Source organism: Protopterus annectens, chromosome 6.part0, assembly GCF_019279795.1.
Source record: "Protopterus annectens isolate FY-2018-M chromosome 6.part0, PAN1.0, whole genome shotgun sequence".
NCBI classification, from domain to species: Eukaryota; Metazoa; Chordata; order Ceratodontiformes; family Protopteridae; genus Protopterus; species Protopterus annectens.
In genome coordinates, this window is record NC_056737.1 from 1,226,078,976 (window position 1) to 1,226,104,630 (window position 25,655).

At 39.4% G+C, this 25,655-nt stretch overlaps 1 protein-coding gene across 1 annotated transcript in view; it reads left to right on the forward strand.

The window, feature by feature from the left end:
- The window catches only part of GALNT13 (polypeptide N-acetylgalactosaminyltransferase 13), a 1,383,758-nt gene that overhangs the window by 154,096 nt on the left and 1,204,007 nt on the right, over nucleotides 1–25,655 (forward strand). The window contains exon 3 of the mRNA XM_044074835.1: nucleotides 22,245–22,452. Within this exon, the coding sequence (XP_043930770.1) occupies nucleotides 22,245–22,452 (208 nt within the window). The remainder of the gene's footprint in view (nucleotides 1–22,244; nucleotides 22,453–25,655) is intronic.

Sequence of the window (25,655 nt, forward strand, 5' to 3'; positions counted from 1 at the left end):
TCCTAGCCCCCGATAGGCAGCTCACCGTTACCCTCTCCTTATTCAGCCTTTTAAGTGGAACATCGGTGTGTCTGACTATAGAGTCACCTATTACTAATGTCTCTGGCATAGTATTTTGCCTTAGGGGCTGTGATTGTGTGACACACCTGTTGCTTGAGGTATGTGTTGTAGGTGTTGTGTTTTGTGGGGGTGTATTTCTGGGTGTCTGCTTTGGAGGCCTCTGTTGTTTTGGTAAGTTTTTTACAAGAGCCTCTGAGTATGTCTTTGTGTTTTTATGTGTTTGGTTTGCATTGGTGGTGGTTATATGTGTGACTGGTTTTGCTTTGGGTGTGGGTACCATCTCTTCCTGACTGGTCTTGCCAGTCCTGAGTTGAGAGAGTTCAGCCTCCAGTCTGGCTATATAGTTGCATCTCTCACAAGTATATGTGTTAGTAGGAAGGAGGAGAGGGTTGTCTGTGTACATGAGACAATTGTAACATTGTCTTAAGATTCCCAGATTAACCAGCTGAACAAGAGAGGATGCTAGTGGTCTACCACTCAACATACTAGAATATTATAAGGAGTGTTGTGCCTTTAAGGAAGTGGGTATTCACAGGGGTAGTGGATGCCTGTAGTGCTTACTTTAGGGTAAGAGTGCTTGGTTTTATTATGAGTGCTTGCTAAGGATAGAAGTTCCGAAAACAAGTGCTGATATATACAGCTAGATAGACTGAGTAGAGCTTCTAAGGGAAAAATTGAAGAGCAGACTTGGCGGAGCCAGAAAAGTTAAAACCTGTATAGAATAGTTTACACCTGTATAACCGCTGCTGCGCTTAGGCGCCCAGCAAAGCGCAAAAGCATCCCTGAGGCGGATTTTTATACAGGGAACTTGAAAAGAGCTGGAAATGGTCCAAGGCAACCAATGAATTACAGCTCAAGTGCTGAGATCACTTCCCCCAGGGACAGATAGGCTGCTCAAGGCTCCCCACTCCCACTGGTGAGCTCAGAAACTTCCTTCTATCCAAGTAAGGCAATGGCCAACACAGGAACTACACACAGCCCAGAATACAGCAAAGCCTGTATACTGGTCTTAACTAGTCGAGCAAAGGCGGAAAACAAGGAGTATTTTTTTTGTTTTTTGTTTTTTTAGAAAAGAACACAGAAATGCAGTTAGGCAAACAGTAAAATCGATTAACACAGGCTAGCACACTTTAGTGAGCAGCCTCAGCAATTAAATTATCAAAAAAACAGTAATATTCGACCAGAGTCGACCAAAATACTACTTTTAAGTGCAGATACTTTAGAATACAGCAGAAAAACACAAAAACAGTTGTATATTATTAAATGAAAGCCAGAGAGGACAATGCAGATAAAAAAAGCCAAAAAGTACTTAAATCAGGAAAGTGGTCGCTTCTTTCAGTTCTCTGTAGCCAGGACCCCTCTGCAGGACCACGTGGAGCTCTGCCTGGGTATATAGCCAAAAAAAACGCCCTGAGGCGGATTTTTATACAAGGAACTTGAAAAGAGCTGGAAATGGTCCAAGGCAACCAATGAATTACAGCTCAAGTGCTGAGATCACTTCCCCCAGGGACAGATAGGCTGCTCAAGGCTCCCCACTCCCACTGGTGAGCTCAGAAACTTCCTTCTATCCAAGTAAGGCAATGGCCAACACAGGAACTACACACAGCCCAGAATACAGCAAAGCCTGTATACTGGTCTTAACTAGTCGAGCAAAGGCGGGAAAACAAGGAGTATTTTTTTTTTTTTGTTTTTAGAAAAGAACACAGAAATGCAGTTAGGCAAACAGTAAAATCGATTAACACAGGCTAGCACACTTTAGTGAGCAGCCTCAGCAATTAAATTATCAAAAAAACAGTAATATTCGACCAGAGTCGACCAAAATACTACTTTTAAGTGCAGATACTTTAGAATACAGCAGAAAAACACAAAAACAGTTGTATCTTATTAAATGAAAGCCAGAGAGGACAATGCAGATAAAAAAGCCAAAAAGTACTTAAATCAGGAAAGTGGTCGCTTCTTTCAGTTCTCTGTAGCCAGGACCCCTCTGCAGGACCACGTGGAGCTCTGCCTGGGTATATAGCCAAAAAAAACGCCCTGAGGCGGATTTTTATACAGGGAACTTGAAAAGAGCTGGAAATGGTCCAAGGCAACCAATGAATTACAGCTCAAGTGCTGAGATCACTTCCCCAGGGACAGATAGGCTGCTCAAGGCTCCCCACTCCCACTGGTGAGCTCAGAAACTTCCTTTTATCCAAGTAAGGCAATGGCCAACACAGGAACTACACACAGCCCAGAATACAGCAAAGCCTGTATACTGGTCTTAACTAGTCGAGCAAAGGCAGGAAAACAAGGAGTATTTTTTTTTGTTTTTTGTTTTTTTAGAAAAGAACACAGAAATGCAGTTAGGCAAACAGTAAAATCGATTAACACAGGCTAGCACACTTTAGTGAGCAGCCTCAGCAATTAAATTATCAAAAAAACAGTAATATTCGACCAGAGTCGACCAAAATACTACTTTTAAGTGCAGATACTTTAGAATACAGCAGAAAACACAAAACAGTTGTATCTTATTAAATGAAAGCCAGAGAGGACAATGCAGATAAAAAAGCCAAAAAGTACTTAAATCAGGAAAGTGGTCGCTTCTTTCAGTTCTCTGTAGCCAGGACCCCTCTGCAGGACCACGTGGAGCTCTGCCTGGGTATATAGCCAAAAACGCCCTGAGGCGGATTTTATACAGGGAACTTGAAAAGAGCTGGAAATGGTCCAAGGCAACCAATGAATTACAGCTCAAGTGCTGAGATCACTTCCCCCAGGGACAGATAGGCTGCTCAAGGCTCCCACTCCCACTGGTGAGCTCAGAAACTTCCTTCTATCCAAGTAAGGCAATGGCCAACACAGGAACTACACACAGCCCAGAATACAGCAAAGCCTGTATACTGGTCTTAACTAGTCGAGCAAAGGCGGGAAAACAAGGAGTATTTTTTTTTTTGTTTTTTGTTTTTTTAGAAAAGAACACAGAAATGCAGTTAGGCAAACAGTAAAATCGATTAACACAGGCTAGCACACTTTAGTGAGCAGCCTCAGCAATTAAATTATCAAAAAAACAGTAATATTCGACCAGAGTCGACCAAAATACTACTTTTAAGTGCAGATACTTTAGAATACAGCAGAAAAACACAAAAACAGTTGTATCTTATTAAATGAAAGCCAGAGAGGACAATGCAGATAAAAAAAGCCAAAAAGTACTTAAATCAGGAAAGTGGTCGCTTCTTTCAGTTCTCTGTAGCCAGGACCCCTCTGCAGGACCACGTGGAGCTCTGCCTGGGTATAGCCAAAAACGCCTGAGGCGTATTTTTATACAGGGAACTTGAAAAGAGCTGGAAATGGTCCAAGGCAACCAATGAATTACAGCTCAAGTGCTGAGATCACTTCCCCCAGGGACAGATAGGCTGCTTAAGGCTCCCCACTCCCACTGGTGAGCTCAGAAACTTCCTTCTATCCAAGTAAGGCAATGGCCAACACAGGAACTACACACAGCCCAGAATACAGCAAAGCCTGTATACTGGTCTTAACTAGTCGAGTAAAGGCGGGAAAACAAGGAGTATTTTTTTTTTGTTTTTTGTTTTTTTAGAAAAGAACACAGAAATGCAGTTAGGCAAACAGTAAAATCGATTAACACAGGCTAGCACACTTTAGTGAGCAGCCTCAGCAATTAAATTATCAAAAAAACAGTAATATTCGACCAGAGTCGACCAAAATACTACTTTTAAGTGCAGATACTTTAGAATACAGCAGAAAAACACATTTTAAGTACTATTTTGTCAATGAATGTGGGATGCTTACATGTTTTAAGTGTACTTTTTACTGTTTTTGCCTTATCTTTACAAAAAAAAAAATTCTTGTTTCCCGCCTTTCTAAGCTAGTATAGTCCAGTTTTCAGGCTAGTGCTGAATTCAGGGCTGTGTTACAAGTTTCTGAATTGTCCATACCTTACTTGGATAGAGGGAAGTTTCTCTGTTCACCTGTGAGAGTGGTGAACTTTGAGCAGCCATCTGTCCCTGGAGGAGTGGTTCCAGCCCAGAAGTTAATAGTTTAAAAAACGCTTTTGCACGGTTTTGTGCGTTGGGCAGCACTGGTTAGCTAGGGTAAAATTATTCCCGGCTCCACTAAGTCTCCTCTTCAGTTTTTCACTTGAAACTAGTCTAACTCTCAACGTAAGCACTAAAAAAGCATCCTACAGTCCAGCACTTGCTCAGACCTAATAGCAAGCACTAATATATCCCGACACTTGACTGCCCAGCAGGGCAAGGCTCTTTATCCACCCCTCACCAACCAAGCGACTAAGCAGCTCACCCTACTGTTCAGGCATGACCAAAGGGCAACTTCAGGTGTACTCTCCAGTCCAGCTGGTGAATCTGGGTATCCTGAGGCAATGTTACAACTGCCTCATGTACATATGCAACCTTCTACTTCTACCACAAAACACTAACATATGCGAGAGATGCAATTATACAGCCAAACTGGAGGCTAAGGTCTCTCCACCCAAGACTGGAACAGACAGTCATGAGAAGAAGGTTAACACTTGCACCACACCTCCAGCCTCACATAGACCTACTATACCAGCACTGGCAAAAAATACACATAAATACACAAAATCATACTTGGAGGCTCTAAATAAAAACCTGCAAAAGCATCAGAGAGCTCCAAAGCAGACACCAACAAAACCTGCATCTCCTGTCACAAACCAGACAACACGTAAAACACAAAATCAAAGTGCCGTACAATCACAGCCCTTAAGGCGAAATAACATAGCTAACACAGTAGTAATAGGTGACTCAATAGTCAGGCACACTGACGCCCCACTCACTAGGCTGGACAAGGAGAAGGTTACTGTTAGCTGCCTATAGGGAGCCAGAATCAGCCACATAACAGAAGCACTCAGGTCACTCCAGAAAAAGTACAAATATGACTCTGTCATTGTTCATGTTGGTGTGAATGACCTGAAATGTACCTCCCTGGACTACATGAAAAGAGACATGGAAGAGCTCTCTGATCATGTAGCCCAGGCGGGTATGACCCTGACCCTGAGTAGCATCATGCCCCCACCAAGAATGATACCTCAGTATAAAGAAAGAATGATCAATTTCAACAATTGGCTAAGCTTCTGGTGTCATTCAAAGGGGATCCAGTGTCTGTCAGCCTGGGATGACATGCTCGACAAGCTGCATTGCTTCATAAGAGACGGCTTGCACCTGTCACCCCTTGGCTTTCAAATACTGGCCAAGGCTCTTGCTGCCCCCATAGTGCCTTTTTTAGGCAAGGCTCAGAATTCAAACCCACCACAGTAAACAGCACAAGTAAAAAATGAGGGTTATGCTACTCAACGCCAGGAGTTTAAATCTCAAAATGCATGTACTCGAAGCACTCCTAAGTATGGAGAACGTCGACATCTGTGCAGTAACTGAAACCTGGTTCAAGACTCCAGAGAGCACTCCAGCACTACTGGGCTACAACTCATACCACACATTTTGGCCACAGAACACGGACCGAAGCACAAAAGGAGGGGGTGTATCCATATTCATCAAGGATACTCACACCTCCAGGTTAGTGGTGAAGCATGATACCTCTGAGATCATCCATGTGCAACTAACATCGGGCAAATCTGCAGTGCAAATTGTGGCTTGCTACAGATCACCCTCCATGACCCAGGACCACCACTCTGCCTTTCTGGAGACACTGGACAACATGAAGGTCAGCGCTTCCTGGAATTTATCAAATCAAATGCCCTGGATCAGCTGGTAAACTCCCCTTCCAGAGGCCACAACATATTCAACCTGGTCATCACCAACATGGGCGACAGGTGTTCTGTACCGGAGGTCAACCAGTCACTGGTTAGATCAGACCATAAATTAATCACCCTGGATATCCACACCCCACCACCACCCCCAACCAAGGAAACCACAGTGAAAAACATTTCTAAAGCAAACTTCACCTTACTTAAGGCAGAGGTGGTAAGTTTCACAGCCCCCACTCTAAAGGATAACACTGCCCAAGATGCAGAATCCTTTACAATTGCACTCTGTGAGCACCTACAAGGATGCATGGATCATGCCATCCCTAGCAAGACCAAGACTCACTCCCCTAAGAGAAGGAAACCAGTCTGGTGGACCCCTGTCCTAAACAGGTTATACAACAGAAGGAGGAAACTATTTCAGAAAAAAAGCAAATCCCAGAAAGGAAAGACATCCCTAATCACTATCAGTAAGAAACTAAGGTCCCTCATAAAATCATCCAAGGCTAACTTCAAAAGAAAAATAGCCAAGGATTCGAAAGATAACCACAAAGCCTTCTTTAGCTATGTCGAGAATCTAAGTGACAGCTCGCAGACATGCTCTGAGTTAGTGCAAAATAGCACAAAATATACTGAACCTACTGATATTGCCAACATCCTGGCAGATAGATTCAGTGCAAACTTCACCTCCCTCTCACCTTCAAAAGGGCCCACAACAATACCGGAAAAGTATAGTGTCCGAGAAATCACAGAAGCACAGATGAAAACAGCCCTTTCAAAAGCCAAAAACACAGCATCAGTGGGGCCAGATGGTGTCCCAGGCTGTGTCTTGCACGAACTACAGAACGAACTAACCCCCCACCTAAACACACTGTTCGACCTCAGCCTCTCCACAGGCTACATGCCCATAGAATGGTGCACAGCAATGGTTATTCTGCTTCACAAAGGAGGGGCCACAACTGACCCTGATAACTACTGCCCCATAAGCCTGACTAGCCTGGTCTGCAAGGCTATGGAGCGCATCATCATTGAACTCATTAACAAAGACATTGGGAACCTCCAAACACTTGACTCGACCCAGTTCGGCTTAGTTAAGGGCAGATCATGCCTACTAAACCTGGTTGACTTCTTTGCAACAGTCACCAAAACCATAGACAGGGGAAAGGTGGTTCACACAGCCTACCTTGATCTCGCCAAGGCGTTCAATGCCATTCCTCACTCGGGTATTATAGAAAAACTCACCAGCCTGAACATAAACCCCTACGTCACAAGATGGGTTGCCAACTGGCTTACAGACAGAACTCACACAGTAAGAATAGTGGGCTCCAGGTCCGACTCTAAACCAGTCACAAGTGGTGTCCTGCAAAGCTCGGTTCTGGGACCCCTACTGTTCAGTATATTTTTCTTAGAAGTACAGGCAAACACAGGAGGACTATGGCTAACCAAGTTCACCGATGACTGCAAACTGGGAGCCATAACTGACTCTCCGGCTGACACAGACATCCTTCAAAAAGGCCTTACTGAGACAGACACCTGGTGTCAAAGTCATGGCCTCAAGCTAAATGCCAAAAAATGCATAGCCATCCCGTTTGGGAAAAACAAAACACCCACAAATTACCACATAGGTGGTAGCCCCCTTAATACAGAAGAGGTAATAAGAGATCTGGGGACCCAGGTAGAGAGTGATCTCTCCTTTGACAATCATATTGCCAAAGTAGTTAGGAAATCCTTCTATGTGGCCCATCTAATTACTAAGAGTTTCGCATCTAGAAATAAAGAGGTTATAGTGCCCCTCTACTCGTCACTCATCAGACCCATCATAGAGTACAATGCCCCATTTGGGATATACCTCACAAGACACTTCCAACAGCTGGAAAGACCACAAAAGCACCTCACCAAGAGGATTACTGGCCTCAAACATATGTCCTATGCAGCCCGACTGAAAAAACTCCAGCTGTACTCAGTGGCATATCGCTTACTCAGAGGTGATCTCTCCCTGACTTACAAAGCCATGTCCAACTCAGAATTGATGGACATGCTCCACCTAAAGAAATCCAAGTCACTGCGAGCCACGCGCTCTAGTGAGCTAAACTTCACCACAACAATAAATAGAACATGCTGGAGGGATAGATTCCTGTCACAGAGACTCCCCATGCTTTGGAACAAAATTCCTAACTACATTAGGCAGAGCCCCTCACTAGCACTCTTCAAGAGAAGCCTTGACGAGTGGATGGGTGACAGAAAATACACCCCTGGGATCACTTCATTTTCTCTGCTTGAGAGAGGCCCAGTTAATTAATCAATGGGGCAGCGAAAGCCGACACACTCTGGCTAGGCTTAAAAATGCCCTCGGGCAGATAGCCTAGTACCTACCTATGAACCTATGAACCTATACTGTCAAATGCTTTTTTGTAGCCTATCCGTGCCATACTTAGATTCTTCCTCTTTATACAGTTTTTCATTATGACTATATTTAACAACAAATGATCCTTTGTTCCATATAACTTTCTTTTATTATCTTTTGTTATATTGCCATGATTGAGTTTTCTTCTAAATAAATATAAACTCATTTGGCATCAGTTCCATTGTATAGTTTATACATCGTCAGAAGACAAGTTACTGGTCTATAGTTTTTAGGGTAGCGTCTAGGTTCACTCTTAAGTAGGAGTATTATTTTTCCTGTTGTTAACCAGGTTGGTGACTGTGTTGGGTGTGTATATAAATAGTTCTTACTCATGGCTAAATCTTCATGTAAAGATGTTAATACTTTTAGCCAAAAGTTAAGTACTGCATTTGGGCCTGGGGTTTTCCAATTAGGAGCTTTTCTTAACTTTGTTTCAATCTCTCTGGACGTTACTTCATCCCCTTTCATATCCTGTGCATTGGAACTTCTTATTCTTTCTTTTACTTCTTCTGTCCATTTAGCAACATTGTTATGTTCCACATAATCTTCATAGATAATTCTCCAAAATGTATCTATTTCTTATTCATTTGGTAATGTTTCACTTCCTTTCACTTTGTTTCCCAATTCTCTATAAAACTTTTTTGGGTCATCAATAAATTGATTATTTTGCACTTTTCCTTTATATTTATCTGCATATCTTCTAAGTTTTTCTACCTCTGCTGATATTTTTAGTTTATTATTTGCCATAGTGCATGATAGATACTGATCTGTTCTGATACCATACATTGTTTTTATCATGACTATCTTTCTAAGTATTTTTGATGATCTGTTCCCTCTTCTATGCTCTTCTAACAGTGACATTGTCTTAATTGCTTTCTAGTTTTCTCTGGTCAATACTTCTGCGATGGCAATTTGATTTATCCCCCTCTTTGTCATTACTGCCCCATGTTTTTGTTGTAAGAATTTGTCTGTTATTAATTTAGCTGCACAGTAATATATCCTATGTACTTCTGCTGTATCACATGAATTTCTATGAACAGTCCTAATTATTGTGTTCATTTGTTTTATTAGATTTCTAACATTTTGGGTTTTGTTGACTTTTTGTAGTCTATTTCTTTCATTGATCTTAATATTGTCTGTCCATCTATATTAAATCAAGCAACTCTTCTCTTAGGTTATTTTCTTCTAAACTGAGGGCACATTCTTTATTATCCATTTCCTGTGGACATTCTACAGAAAGTTCCAGAGTATCTTCCTGTGCCACTTTCTCTTCAGTTTCATCCTATGTCTTTTGTTGTTCTTTCCTCACTGACCTATCACTCCACAACACTGATTTCATCAAAATAGCCAGAGTTTCCTGTTCCTTCCCTTGCAAATACAACTGAACTTTTGCACTGGTTTCATATGGAAGACTACAAAGTATCTTCATAGGGCAACTGATCAGATGTTTCCCGCTCCACTAGTTTCTCCTTAATTTGGGGATCCATTACTCTATCCTGATGTGGTGTTATCAGAGTTAGACTTTCTCCACTAAATCCTTCACTTTGCAGGTAACCCATAACCTCAGTTTCTATTTATTTAACTTCTCTATTATTTATCCTCTTTAATACTTTTCTTACTTTTTGTATTATAACATTTTCCATATCCAGGTGCCTTTGCCTGTATTTCTCTTCAAATATGTTTGGTGCTGCTCATTTTGTATTGATTAGTTTTGTTTTTTTTTCTTTGCATAAATAATGCACCATATTAAATCTCGCTTTCTTTACCATGTCCATATTTCATCTTCATATGTCTCCTGCCCCTTCTGTTTTTCGTTACTTGGGAGACTCATTGTTCCATCATGCTGTGATATAAGCTGTGTTAGACTTTCCACGCTAAATCCTTCACTTCACAGGTATTCCATAACTTCAGCTTCTATTTTATTAACTTCTAGTTTACTAATCTTCTGTTCTACATTCCCTCTTTGTGATCTTATTTTTTAATTGTGAAATTTTCCATATTTGGATGCCTTTACCTGTATTTCTCTTTGAATATCTTAGGGGCTGCTTTTTTTGGATTGATTAATTTGGTTTTCTCATTTTTGTAAATATTGTACAATGCCAGCTCTCTCTTTCTTTCCGTTGTCCATTTATTTTTTATACCTTTCAAAAATCTCTAGATTTTGTTCTTTATATTTTCACACTTCCTCAGTCACTTCTTTTTCCAAACAGTCCAAGGTTTCTTGGTCTGTATAATGTTTTTCATAAATCTGTTGTATTAATGAATATAAATTTGCATTTTAAGCTTTTGACAGTTTTTTTCTTGTGCAAGTATTTTTATTTCCTATAATTCCTCTCTTAATCTTTTTGTATCTCTTCTGTCTGGAGGTTCTCGGCTTCTTGCATAGTAGTAACAATACATAATGTCTTTCTTTTCTTCAGTAAATCCACTCTGTCATCTTTTTGACTCTTTTTTTGCCCTATGAGTTTTTATGATTGTTGTAGACTACTCCTTCCTACTACAATGGAGGGGGGGGGCATCCTTCCCGAGCCTGGCCTAGCCCCATTGTAGGAGTTTCCATGTCTTGAGGTTTCTACACTGTGATTTTTTCCACTCCTGGCTCCAATGTACCCACCAGGATTGAGAACTTTTTTTATCCTGGGTCTTGTGCACCCAGCTGTCTTTTTTATGTTTTAACCTGCTTCTATCCATGATATATTCTGTATAAAATATATCGGTGTCATCTTGGTGAGATTTTGTGAAAAACAGGGTCCACCTGATGAAGGTACTCACCAAGACTTGAGGATGAATTCAGTTCCAAAATACTACTCTCCTTTTCTTGCTGATTTATCATCTCTCCATTATTACTGATTAGAAAGCAGTGGTGAACAATATAGTAGCTATGTGCTTGTCAGCACAGTGGTCAGCTACCCTTGCAGCCTCCACTTCCCTGTCAGTGTATTTATACCGAGTTGAAAAGCATACTAATGCTAAAAAAAAAAAAAAAAAAAAAAAAAAAAATATTTGGAAACCCCCAACCCTTCCACTGCATGGCAGTAAACTTCCAGATGGCTGTAGAGTTCAGTATGGTCCAGGTAAAACCTGTTACCACATATCAAGATGTATTGCCACCAAATTGTGATGCTGATGAGCTGCGACCATTGAGAACCAATTCAGCACCTGATACTCATGTTACTGTGATGTGGCTATGATGCAGTCCCTTGCAGCACCTGATACTTATGTTACTGTGATGTGGTTATGATCCAGTCACCGCTGGCTTACATAACGATGCCGGTAGTCTATAGCATAGTCTTGGATGTAGTCAACAGAATCAGAACCACAGTTATTGCTGGCAATACTGCCTTCATGAAGAGGCAGAGCAGTGACATCTAAGTAAATTAAATAATAGATGAGGACCAAAGATATTCATCAGTGGGTTTAGTATGGATACTAGCAGCACATACCATTTTGCATGCATTTCATGGCAGGACACCTGCAGTACTACTACTGTATCAGACTGCCCTGCGATAGTCCTTTGTAACTTCCCCCTTTCAGAATACAGCTTGATCATATGCCATGCCCCAAACACAGGTGTACCTCATATGGTAATGCACATCAGGCACTCGTGTGCACCATTCAGCATAAAGGGATTGTGGCTGTGTGCCCCCAGTGAATCCCTGTAGTTCACAGTAGTGTACTCACCATAGTTTACAAGTCGTGTTTACAGATCTGTAAATTATGTTCAAGATTCTCAATGCCCTTTGGGATGGAATATTTCCTGCTCCATTCCTCAGAAAGAGAGTTGGGTACAATGCACCCCAGATGGATGTATAGCCCACCCCATATAGACAGGCATGGAATCTTCTATCTATGACACTACATTCCTAACCACTGAATGGGTGTTTAAATCTTTTCTTGATATTCAGGTGCCATACAGGGTTATGGGGAGATTCTGGTACATAAATATGTTTTCACTTGTCTATAAGTATGTTCAGCAATTCCACCATGTACTGTAGTATGTTCAAGTTCAAGGACATTATGAACAAAAGCTATGCAATAATTATCCTTAATCCTTTGTTAATGAAGCTGTGATATGCATAATTTTGGCCAAAAGCAGGCATGGATGCTGTAAGTCCATTGAATTATGTGTTTGTTTTACACAAAATGGAGTATTCCGTATCTAGGATGATTTTAAAGTTGCCAGGCAACTTCTGTTTCTTATTGACTTTTTAGCCTGGCTTGGTTTTGTGCCTCTGTAACTAATCTGAAGGAAGAGCTTTTTTTTTTTTTTAATGTAAATTTGTATTTTAAATAAACATGTCTTGCTAGCCTAACAATGATCTTACCTTCTTCAAAGTCGCTTAAGTGGTAGGTTTTATATTTATTTATTTAACATTTGTTCAATGGAAAGTTGACTGGTCTATTGACCCTTTTCAGCAACGCCCTGAACTCAAACAGCAGAAAAAACATCATGGCCTTTCAATCAACAATATTACATATAAAATGAGTATGTAGGGCATTCAGAACATAGTAAAACTGAATATAAATAAGATAACATTAAAAGATCCAGTCTAAATACATTGAGAAAAAAGATATATACAAAATATAAACGAAGATGTTTGTAAACCACAGTCCGATCATACCAATAATACACAAATTCCTATATACATGTGAAATATTTGCTTAAAAGTTGCCATATTGAGAGGCTGAGAAAAGTTTATTAAATATATTCCAGTATTTATGGTATGGGATGGTAAGTTATCTAATAATTATTATGGTAGCAGTTGCATGTAGATTCAGTAAGAGATGATCTTTGAAGCTTTCAATGGTTTCTATAGTTTTTTATACCTCTAGGCAGGTGGTTCCAGCTCATTCGCCTGCAACAGTTTTAATTGTTGAGTGTAATAGAGTGAACCTGTTGTCCTGTGCAGTTCTGAGTGCATAAGGGCTATCTTGTAAAGGCAGGTTTGCTCTTAAAGGGAAGCAGCCACAGTGTTTTAGTACTTTGTAAATTACAGTACTTCGAAGAAAAAAGCGCCTATGAGGCACTGACATTGACCTCGAATTTATTAGCAAATTGCAATGCTATATCAGGAGGTCTGCTAACAGAATAAATCTGCAGATTTCATTCCCAGCAGTCTGAATTCTGTGAGTATTGTAAGCTGAATGTATAATGAGAAAAGGAAGGCCATATTGAAGTCTGGATATTAGTTTCAGCAATGGCCCTGAGTGTAGCAGGTGAAAGGAAGTAGCTGATCTTGTAACATAGTTTGACGTGAGCAAGGACTTTATTAGTTAAAAATCTGTGTGTATATTTAGGGGAAGGGCATAGTTGAGTATTAGGCCTAGGTACCTCTGTTCAGTGACATTAGGTATTCTGTTCCCATTAAGATCTGTTAAGGCAATATGAGGAATAGTAGGTAATCTCTTGACTGAAGCAAAGACCACAACTGGTTTTCTTGGGGTTAGTTAGTAGTTTGTTAGTAGTGGACCAGCTGCATAACTGAGTGAAATTGTCTTGGAACTTGGTTTGCAGGTCAGAGTGGTTATTACATGATTGCAGGAGCTGTATAGCATCTGCACACATTTATGATTTGGTAATTCTAGGGGTGATCATTAACAAAGAGCAAGGGAAGAGAAGAGGACCTACCACAGACCCATGTGGTACACCTGTATTAAGTTTACCAGCAGTAGAGGATGAAACATTGCTATGGACTTTGAAGGTTCTGTCTTTTAATAGCTGCAAAATCAGCAGATAGTTTTACCCCCAAAGTTGAGTCTTTTGAGTTTGTTGAGAAGAAGGGTATGATTGACCACTTCAAATAACTCCTTCGCTCAACCCTTTCTGGAATTCATAAACGCCAATGCCCTGGATCAACTTATCCAAACCCCTACCAGGGGCAACAATATCCTAGATGTAGTCATTAGCAACATGAGTGACTGGTGTGCCACACCAGAAGTCAACGCCTCAATGGTCCGATCTGACCATAAGCTAATTACCCTAAATATCCACATCCTGCCCTCACCCCCCATTAAGGAAACCATGGTAAAAAATTTCTACAAAGCCAACTTCATGCTTCTTAAGACAGAAGTGATGAACTTCATGACACCCAAGCAAATGGACGATACAGTTACGACTACTGAATCCCACACAATTGCACTTTATAAGCACTTACATGAGTGCATGGATCGTGCTATCCCAAACAGAGCCAAGACTCTATCCTCCAAAAACAGGAAGCCAATCTGGTGGTCCCCTGCCATAAACAAACTGTTCAGCAGAAGGAAGAAACTGTTGCAAAAGAGAGTAAAATCCCATGAGTGGAGGAGCTCCCTGGTCAGCCTCAGTAAGAAGCTGTGATCCCTGACAAAATCCTCCAAAGCTAGTTACGAAAACAAAATTGCCACTGATTCTAAAGACAACCACAAAGCATTCTATAGCTATGTCAAGAATCGCAATGGCAACACTCAGATCTGCTCTGAGTTACAGCACAATGGCACTAAATATGCAGACCCAACTGATATTGCCAACATCCTGGCAGATAGGTTCACTGCTAACTTTACCCCCCTCTCACCCCCTAAAGAGCCCATCTCTATACTGGAAGAATGCAAAGTTCCTATAATCACGGTTGCACAGGTAAAAACCACACTCTCCAAAGCCAAGAACACAGCATCCATGGGACCAGACAACATCCCAGGCTGCGTTCTACATGAACTACAGAAAGAACTGGCACCCCACCTAATTACCATGTTCAATCATAACCTCACCTCAGGCTTTGTGCCTGCTGAATGGGGCACAGCGATGGTTATCCCACTCAACAAGGAGGGAGCCACCCCGGACCTCGGGAACTACCACCCCATTAGCCTGACGAGCCTGGTCTGCAAGGCCATAGAATGTATCATCATGGAACTTATAAACAAAGACATTGGTAATCTCCAAACTCTGGACCCCACCCAGCTCAGGTTTGTAAAAGGCAGATCATGTCTCCTAAACCTGATAGACTTCTTTGAAGCAGTCACCAAAGCCATAGACAAAGGTAAGGTGGTTCACACAGACTATCTAGATCTTGCCAAGGCTTTCAACACCATCCCTCACTTTGGAATTATAGATAAACTCACTAAACTAGATATAAATCCCTATGTCACAAGATGGGTTGCCAACTGGCTCACTGACAGAGCCCACACTGTGAAAGTAGCAGACTCCACATCCTACTTCAGACCTTTGACAAGTGGAGTACCACAGGGTTCAGTCCTAGGTCCTCTCCTGTTTGGTATCTACTTCTCTGAAGTACAGGCTAACACAGAAGGTCTTTGGCTAATGAAGTTCGCAGATGACTGCAAACTAGAAGCCATAATCGAAACTCCTAATGATGTGGACATCTTACGAAAGGGCCTCGCTAAGACAAATGCCTGGTGTCAAAGCCATGGCCTCAAGCTCAATGCCAAAAAGTGCATTGTCATCCCCTTTGGTAAAAACTATGTACCCATGAACTACAACATAGGCTGTACTATACTTAACACCGAAAGTATGATAAGAGACCTTGGGACACAGGTGGACAGTAGTCTCTCCTTTGATAATCAAATCACCACAGTAGTCAGGAAATCCTTCTATATGGCACACCTCACCACAAAAGGTTTCTCATCCAGAAAAAAAGAGGTCATTGTTCCCCTCTACTCATCACTCATTAGACCCATTATAGAGTACATCGCCCCTTTTGGTATGTACCTCACAAGACATCTACAACAACTGGAAAGGCTACAGAAATACCTCAAAAAAGAGGATTACCAGCCTCAAACAGATGCCCTACGCAGACAGTCTCAAAAAACTCCAGCTTAACTCCGTCGCATATTGCCTACTCAGAGGTGATCTCTGCCTGACATACAAGGCTATGTCAAACCCAGAGCTGCTGGACATGCTCCACTTAAAGAAATCCCAATCCCTCCGAGCTACACACTCTAGGGACCGAAACCTTGTCACCACAAAAAACAGAACATGCCGGAGGGATAGATTCCTGTCCCAGAGACTTCCCATACTCTGGAATAAACTACCTATCTATATCAAACAAAGCTCCTCATTAGCGCTCTTCAAGAAAAATCTTGATGATTGGATGGGAAATAGGAAATTCACCCTGGGGATCACCTTTGTGGCTCTGCTCGACAGTGGCACAGGAAAATAATTTTCTTGGGTGGCAAAAGCCAGGGTACCTTTTTGGCTGGGCTTGTATAGGCCCCAGGGCTGATAGCCTAGAACCTATCTATGAACCTATAAAAGCCCTTGTCATGTCAACAAAGAGTCCTGCAGTAGTAAGTCCCTCATTCAGGTTGCAATAACTGGTATCTGAGGCCATTAATAGGACAGTAATGGTACTGAAGGCATTATGAAAGCCTTGCTGTGCTTCACATAAGTGGCAATAGCTGTGTAAACCACAACTGAAACGAAAAAGTAAAAGAGGTCTGGTGCAGACTAGGGTGACTCCCCACACAGCTCGAACAATAAACTGAATAGCGAAAAGAACTTCCACAGGTTACATCCACAGATTTTATTGCGAAAAAATTCTTCCACCAGTTACATCCACAGGTTAAGCACTTTCAACTGCATAAATCGCAGTCTTCATCAGAACCAGATAACTTGATAATTGTCCTGTTTATATATTAATTACTTGAAAAAAGGCGCCAAATTTAATTAAAGCAATAGCTCTCCATTATATTATAATATATATTTAAAAAATATTTAATAAAATATATATATCAACTCATCCAAGTTTGATAGCGACCTCTAACCATATAGGTACAAAATTAGGGAGTTATCCAACTTTTGTGTATAAAACAGCTCCTAATCTTAAAAGATTATTAGAAAGGGCTGATAGCTATGGAAAAGAAAAAAATACTAAAGAAACTATTACTAAAAATGTGGAACATGTAAACAATGTAGTCGTATTAATGAAGTTACATTCATCAGATTGACGGATATTAACAATACCATTGTGAGGTGTAGGGCAGGTAACTGTAACACCAAACAGGAGATATATCTTGCCACCTGTTCTGCCTGCCCTGCATTTTACATAGGTAAAACAGAGAGGCAATTGAAAAAACGTATCTGTGAACATTATTATAAAATACAGGATAAGAATAATGCTTTATATAGGCATATGCAAGAGAAAGGTGGTAAGCATTTATTCAAATTTGCAATAATTGACCAGGTTACTAGTTTTTTATATGGAGGGGACTGGAAAATGTCCTTATCGTTGAAAGAAAGTAAGTGGCAAATATATACTGATGCCACTAGATTACCTGGTATCAACGATAGCATTAGTATAAAACCTTTTTTAATATTAGGTTAAATAGTATATTTTATGGTAAATATATATTTATGGTAGTATGTATTGTGACACTATTTTAATATTTTAACATTTTTAAAATCATGGTTCATATGTAATATGTATATTTTTATGTTACTAGTTTAATGCACAATTCTTATATTTGTATAATATCAAGTGTTTTATTTGATTCAGTAACTTGGATGAGTTGATATATATATTTTATTAAATATTTTTTAAATATATATTATAATATAATGGAGAGCTATTGCTTTAATTAAATTTGGCGCCTTTTTTCAAGTAATTAATATATAAACAGGACAATTATCAAGTTATCTGGTTCTGATGAAGACTGTGATTTATGCAGTTGAAAGCGCTTAACCTGTGGATGTAACTGGTGGAAGAATTTTTTCGCAATAAAATCTGTGGATGTAACCTGTGGAAGTTCTTTTCGCTATTCAGTTTATTGTTCGAGCTGTGTGGGGAGTCGCCCTAGTCTGCACCAGACCTCTTTTACTTTTTCGTTTTGGCAATAGCTGTGTGCATGAGTTGTCGTTTGCATAAATGTTTTTCAAATATTTTAGAACAGGGCACAGAGTAGAAATAGGTCTATAATGCTTCAACCTATTAGGAGAAGTGATGTTAAGCAGAGGGATTATAACTGTGTGCTTGAATGCTGGTGGGACAATGGCAGAGGTGAGAGAGAGAGGTTAAAGATATGAGTAATGGGGGTTTAGTGATTTTTTCAGCTGCAAGCCTAAGGAAGGTGAGATAACAATGCTGGATTTAGATCCTGAGCTCTTGAGTTTGAGAAGTAGGGACTTGGTCTGTCTTACTGAAATTTCAGAGATGTGAAAGGTTGCTCCATAAGAAGCTAAAAGGTATAGATTGGGGGATGATGGTTCTTGTTCTTTGTTGGTGGGGGAGGAAATTGTTGAAAGGGCTTTAGCTATGTTGGTTATGGTAGACTGCAAAAGGTGAGCATAATCATTAGCAAATATAGAATGCTTCGATGTTAAGGGTTCATTCTTGGTAGCTGAAGCATTAGTTAATGCTCCTGTTAAGTGTTTTATTTCTTTTCAAAACTGATTGGGTCTAGACCAGTTTGCTTTGTTTTCATGTCTCAGGTACAAGGCTTTTGCAATATTTGTTGCCGTTCTTGTTTCTTTCCTTAAACTCAGGAAAAGTTTGTAGTTCTGTAGTGCTAGTGTTCCTTTTCCAGTTCTTCCTGGCTGAATGTTTGGCTTTAATTGTATTTTTAGTATCTATTGAAACCCATGGCAATACTATGAACTAAGCTTTCTTTTTGTAAAGGTATAGAGTATACATATTGTAGTCAGTTATGTATTAAAAAATTCTAAAGCAGAGGTAGGTTCAAACATGGCATACAAGGGATTGCAGTGTATAACACAGAGTAAGGGGATGAGATTTGCTAGCTTATTATAGGGCAATATCTTCTTTAAATTATTTGAGCAAGTTTTTTGTATGTTCTGATTGTCCAAATTGATTAAATGGCCTCATTTTAAACAAAATGTGTGGTTACTATTTTATCTATTTAAAGCTACTTTATTAGACAGTAGAAACAATATTCAAAATGAAACGCTGTACAACAATGACCAATGAAGTGAAGTTATCTTGGAGAATAGGTAGTGTGGTTAAATGATATAAAACATTTAAAAGTGCAACATATATAGTAAAAAACTTGCATAAATTTCCAGTACTTCAATTAAATTCACTTACAAGACATTCACACTGTGAATGCAGTTATACTATAGCGAAATGATGGCTCCAAAGTATCCAGTCTTATGATGGCTCCAAAATATCCAGTCTTTTTAGTCTGATATACAAAGTATCTACACTGAAGATGTAGTAGCTGCTGTGTGACTGTGATGAACTGTGATACAGCTTAACCAGTCTAACAGATCAAATAAGTGCTTCTAGCTTTAATGGCAGTTAAAATCCTTTTATTGTAGAAAAAGTTAAAATCTTCATGTCAAGTTAAAATCTTGATGTAGAATAAAACAGTCCCTCTGTATTCCAAACGTTAAGTGCTTTCGGTATCTTCTTCAGATCATCGAATAACTGCAAAATAGTGAAGCGGCGTTTCAGCAAATTCTTTCCCTGGGAAAGAATTTGTTTGGCCGCTTTCGCTACTTTGCCTTTTTGGCACTGTAGTGCGATCTCAGAGTTGGTATATTTAAGTTAAGTAATGTTTTACTTTTTTTTTTGCTTTGGAACAGTGATTGTTTTCCATTGGAAAATAATCACTGTTCTGAAGTTTCGACATTGTAAGCTTTCACTTACATGGGGTCGATTATCTGTCATTTGCTCTTCTGAGCATGCAATATGATAATATAGACCCTCTAGTAATGTTGCAAAATATATCTTTTTTTCATTTATCAGCTGATGTCATTTTAAAAAGAGTTTGATTTTTTGAACTAAAAGTTGTTTGGGTGTAAATGAAGTTAACTTAGACTTCTTAATGTTTAGGTGAAGATGAGAGTTATCTTGTCAGTTTGCAATGGCAGAAATGGATTTCTGAGTTATTCCTTCAAGGATAGAAAGGTTCTTTGTGAATCAGATGAGAATGTAATCATCTGCATACTGTACTATGGTGACATCTTTAGTTTCTGTTTGGAGGTCATTGATGAGTAGATTGATTAGTAAGGGACCAAGTTTTGGTCCTTGGGGATATCTTCTGATATAGGTAGAAGGAAGAAAAATCATATTTCCATTTTACAGCCTGCTGTCTTTTTGAAAGATAACTATAAAGTCAGGATGGTAATGAGTTTACAAGACAGTTGTTTTGATATGATTGAAGGTAGAGCGTATGTGATATTTATTAGGGCCTTTGATGTTAAAAGCAAACACATTCCTTTAATCCATCTGTCTGGAGCTAAGCAACTGGGTCATAATGAGGGACGGCAGCCTTGGTCTTGATATCAGGGCATATATCCCATACTTACAAATACTGAGGGCATGCGCAAACAGACATAGGTTCATAGGCTCATAGGTAGGTACTAGGCTATCGGCCCAAGGGCCTACGAAAGCCTAGCTAGCAAGGTTCCATCGCTTATGCCACCCAAGAACGTTATTTTCCTGTGCTACTGTCGAGCAGAGACACAGAAGTGATCCCTGGGGTGTATTTCCTATTTCCTATCCACTCATCAAGATTTTTCTTGAAGAGTGCTAATGAAGAACTTTGCTTGACATAGATGGGTAGCTTGTTCCAGAGTATAGGAAGTCTCTGGGACAGGAATTTATCCCTCCAGCATGTCCTGTTTATTGTGGTGACAAGGTTTAAGTCCCTAGAGCATGTAGCTTGGAGGGATTGGGATTTCTTTAGGTGTAGCATGTCCAACAGCTCTGGGTTTGACATAGCTTTATATGTTAGGCAGAGATCACCTCGGAGTAGGCGATGTGCTGGACAACAACAAAACAAGGGCTTTCTGTCACTGCACATCATGCACTGGGGTAGGGAAATGGTTATGGCATGTACATAAAAAAGTGAGTATGATGCTATAATGGGATGCCTCAGTCTCTCATCAGCTAATGGGGGAGTTTTGGATTAGGTCCATGGTGGCAGGAGTGACTCTATGTGTACATGATCTAGCAAATGCACCAGTGGCAGCCAATTACTGCTCCACAGAGCACAAAACAAAATCCTAGTGATTTGTGTAACTCTTATAAGTAAATTTTGGATGTGATCCTGTTATAGTAGGTACATCACTGCTGGATAATCAAATGAAAAACACTAATAAAGTGAACAAGATGTGCTGCATGCAATTTGCAATACAAGCACTCATAAAATAGTGTAAACTGATCTAAGTCAGAATTATTTTAGATTAATAGCCTCTATAATATAATATATTGCAATGTACAATCATGTCAACACTCTACCTTCAATGTTTTTCATTCCTGAACCCTCCCTTTGTCATGTTTCTCCTCCAATTTCTTCCTTCGATTTATATGTTAGTGTGGCACTTTAGTTTTTAACTTTTGGCAAAGAAGACTATAAGACATATATGTTTTAAATAAATGTGCATCATTTTTTAATTTATTTATTTGTTTGACATTTGGTTACCAGGAAATTCTGACTGGGATAATATCCCATTTTCAGCAGAAGTCTGGACCAAAAAGGTCTTCACTGAACATAATATGGTTATAGTTAAATAATGAAGTTATATAAAAAAACTTATACGTAAAAACTACATACAATTTCAGATTGTACAATGTGAATTTATATGTGGAGAGTGCAAATATTTGGACAGGGATAAATTGAAAACGAACATTGTCAATAGTTAAAGAACTCAACTTCAGTTGCAGTTCATAAAGATGACATTATACACACTGAGTACAAACTTTGCGACAGAGAAGACTAGATAACATAGCCTAGGCAAAATTACATTTGTTCTTTATCAAATAATTAGATTCACTATATTCAGAGAAGGAGAATGAATTAGTATGAATTCTGTCACCCATGACAGAGTTGGCTAGGCTTAAAATGCCCCACAATACAGATAGCTAGTATTTGTGTATGTTGAGGGTCAGACTGTAATCTATTAAACCAACAGAAAAAATAAACTGCACTTTAAATAAAAACCTTTAAGTACTTCATTACATGTTATAAATGAAGATGGCGATTCATTAGTTGTGCAAAAGTAGAACTCTGTTTTTAATCTGTTTATGTTTGAAAGATTGATGGCATAGAAAACATTGAATAATGTTCTAAAATACATATTACACTTATTAACAGAGTTTTTGAAGAAAACATTAGAAGAATATGTGCAGAATTTGGAAGTGCCTGTATTAATTAGAAGAATGAAGCATCGTTCGGGACTCATCCGTGCCAGGCTTCATGGGGCATCAGTTTCACATGGACAAGTCATAGCTTTTCTAGATGCCCACTGTGAGTGCGCTACTGGGTGGCTAGAACCACTATTAGCTCGAATAAAAGAAGACAGGTAAAAATGAATGCCTTTAGCTAAATATATGAATAAACATTGGTATCATTACTTGACCACAATCAACAGAGTAGGTATGGCTTTGATAGGAATGGCTCTGTTTATAGTTTATAAATTGTTGTTTTGTGTTAATTTTGTTTGTTTCCTCACTTGTCTTGACAGAAAAAATAAAATTTCTACAAGGTTTTTCCATGTCACAGTTAGTATTTTAGATTGCATAATGTAATGCTTAGTGATGGGGTTCACACTGAAATAAAAATGTGTAGCATAGCCGTCGCACCAAAGATCTGCTTCATGTAAATGCAAATAAAGGACAGAATCGTGACACAGATCAAGATAATAAAGCATGCCAAAATGCATCAATGTAGCAAAATGGTCACTATACTTTAACACTAAATGGCATGTGAGCCATGCTTCATGTACAAAAATAAAAATAACTTTATAACAGCATCAAGAAGGAAAGAAAAAGGCTGATATAAGAAAGCTAAGTACAATTATAAAGAACAACATGTATCTTAGTCTGTAAAAATGGCTCGCATATAGTGCCACAAAATAGATAAGACAAGTAGATTGACAGATAGATAGGTAGATAGATAGATAGATAGATAGATAGATAGATAGATAGATAGATAGATAGATAGATAGATAGATAGATTATAAACAAATGAAGGTTAGCTCCAAAACAAACTGAAGTCTAAACATGTAAGAACTGCACAAGTCAAGGAAAAATGAGGAAGCAGTTCTTAAAATCATGGTTTAAAACAGGATGTCTTTTGAACATCTGAGGTATTTAAAATACAGACCTTGGAATAGTTGAACTGATCAGGGATTGTAGCATATCTCTCTATATAGATATAGATACAGATATAGATATAGGTATAGATATAGAAATATATATATTTCAAGTCCAATGCTGTGATTTCTTAGATAATTTGCCCATGGAGATGGCCTCAGCATATGAGATGTACCGCAGAGAGAGGAGTCAGAATGAAAGGCATTTTCACCTAATGCCCTGTGAACATCTTTGGCCAGTAATACTGTAAATATCTGCAGGGACCCCAGTCCTTTGGTGTTAACAATCCAGTTTGGCTTTGTTAAGAGAAAGTCATGCTTACTTAACCTGGGAGACTTCTTTGAGACAGTCACAAGGGAATGGACAAGGGTAAAATTGTGCATATTGTTCATCTTGACCTGGCAAAGGCATTCAATATAATATCCCATTCAGGAAATGTTGACAAGCCCTCTAAGCTAGGTGTAAATCCTTACATAACTTGCTAGATTTCCAGCTGGCTCACAGACAGGTGCCCGAGTAGATAGGATTGGTGAGATTACCTCCACCAAGAAGAAGTGGAGTACCCTAGAGCTCCATGCTGGGCCTGCTTCTGTTTGGCATCTACTTCTTGAAAGACAAGGCTAACGTTCAAAGCCTCTGGTTCACCATGTTTGTAGATGACTGTAAATTGGGAGTTATTATAGATTCCCCCCTGGACACCAATATTTTTTGCAAGTGGGTTTAGCACAGACAAATGACTGGCACCAAAGCCATAGCTAAAACTTAATATTAAACAATACATTATGATACCATTTGGAAAACTGTCAACCCAAGTTAATTACTCCAGTGATAAAATGCCCCTAAGAGTGAACCCAAAAGAAAGGAATCTGGGAAAATATCTAAACAGCAAGCTGGCCTTTGACCAGCATATATATCTAAGACAATAAGAAAATCAGTCTATATCACCCTTCTTATAGGAAAGGATATGGCATCCAGGTCCAAGGAAGTTAAAATACCACTTTTCTTGGCCCTTATCTGACTTATCACGGAATACAGTGCCTCCTTTGTTATGTACTTAATCTGACATCAGTTGAAATGCACACACAATTTACTCACCAGAAGAATTCAGGGCATGAATAAACTGTCCTACATTGATCACCTAAAGGCTCTGTCTTTGTATTCAGTCTCCTTGCAAACTGCTTAACGGGGATCTTTGCCAGGCTTACAGGGCTTCTTCAGCCCCAGCCCCAGTGGGTCTGTTGCACATGTGCAAAACAAACAGCAGCAGAATCATTAGAGCTAGGGATCTAAACTTGTGACATAAGCAGAACATGCCAGAGAAACAAACATGCACCCCAAAGGATCCCCACACTATAGAATAGGCACCCCATCCATATAAAACAAAGCTCATCCCTGACCCTATTCAAATGAAAGTTTGACAATTTGATGAGAAATCATAAATTTAGCCCTGATCTGGCCCCAGTGTCCAATATGGGTACAGACTGTCAATAAAAAAGTGTTATCCTAACTAATCCCCCAACAATTCATTAGTTACCTCCCTACAAACATGCCCTCCCCATATAGATGCCCATGATACTTGGGACCCATATGGTTTGTGGTGCACAGCTAAGCTTGTAAGAGTCATTGTGGTCATTAATCTAGTAACATCCTATGAACCTATAAAGGATTTTAGTTTTTCATCAAACATGTATTGTTTTATGTTTTAAATTGTGTTTGTCACTTTTTTACTGCTTGTTGCAATAAGCATTGTTGTTCCTGAATAGTCCTACAAAATATAATCAATAAAGATCATACAAAGAAAGGAAAACTCAGTTGTGAGAGCATGCAATTCAAGAACTAAAAAGAATATGAGGAATCCAATCAGGTGAAATATCAAGTTTAGAAAAGGCAACTAGCTCCTTGCCTTTTTAAACTCTTTGGAGATTATCAATCCCAAAAATGGAAGACAAAAACATGGTTTAAAGCTCCATTACTAGCAAACACAGAGAAAAAAAAAGTTTGCAGTTGCCTTCAGTCAGCAAAAATGATCCTCCTCTTGTGGCAAAAAAAGCTGTTTCTGCCCATTATTTCTTGGTCATCGGCCATAAATTTGATTCCAACCTTCCCATTCTTCTTTCATCTATTCTACTACCAATGCAGCGTGTAATACTAGTATTTCTTAATTTAAAACTAATTTGTCTGGAAATGCCAAATTTTCAAAAAACTACACAAATTCTTACCGAACATATGCAGAACTAACAATTCTGAAGGTGAAATGTCAGGAATACAGAGCACACTTCCTCTAAACCTAAGGCTCAACAGCATCCTTTTCTCTTTTAAAACACAACTGAGAAAACACCTAACAGACTTATGACTATGTTCTTGTAACAAACTAGGATAATCACAGCAACCCTCTCCCTTAACTTTCCCT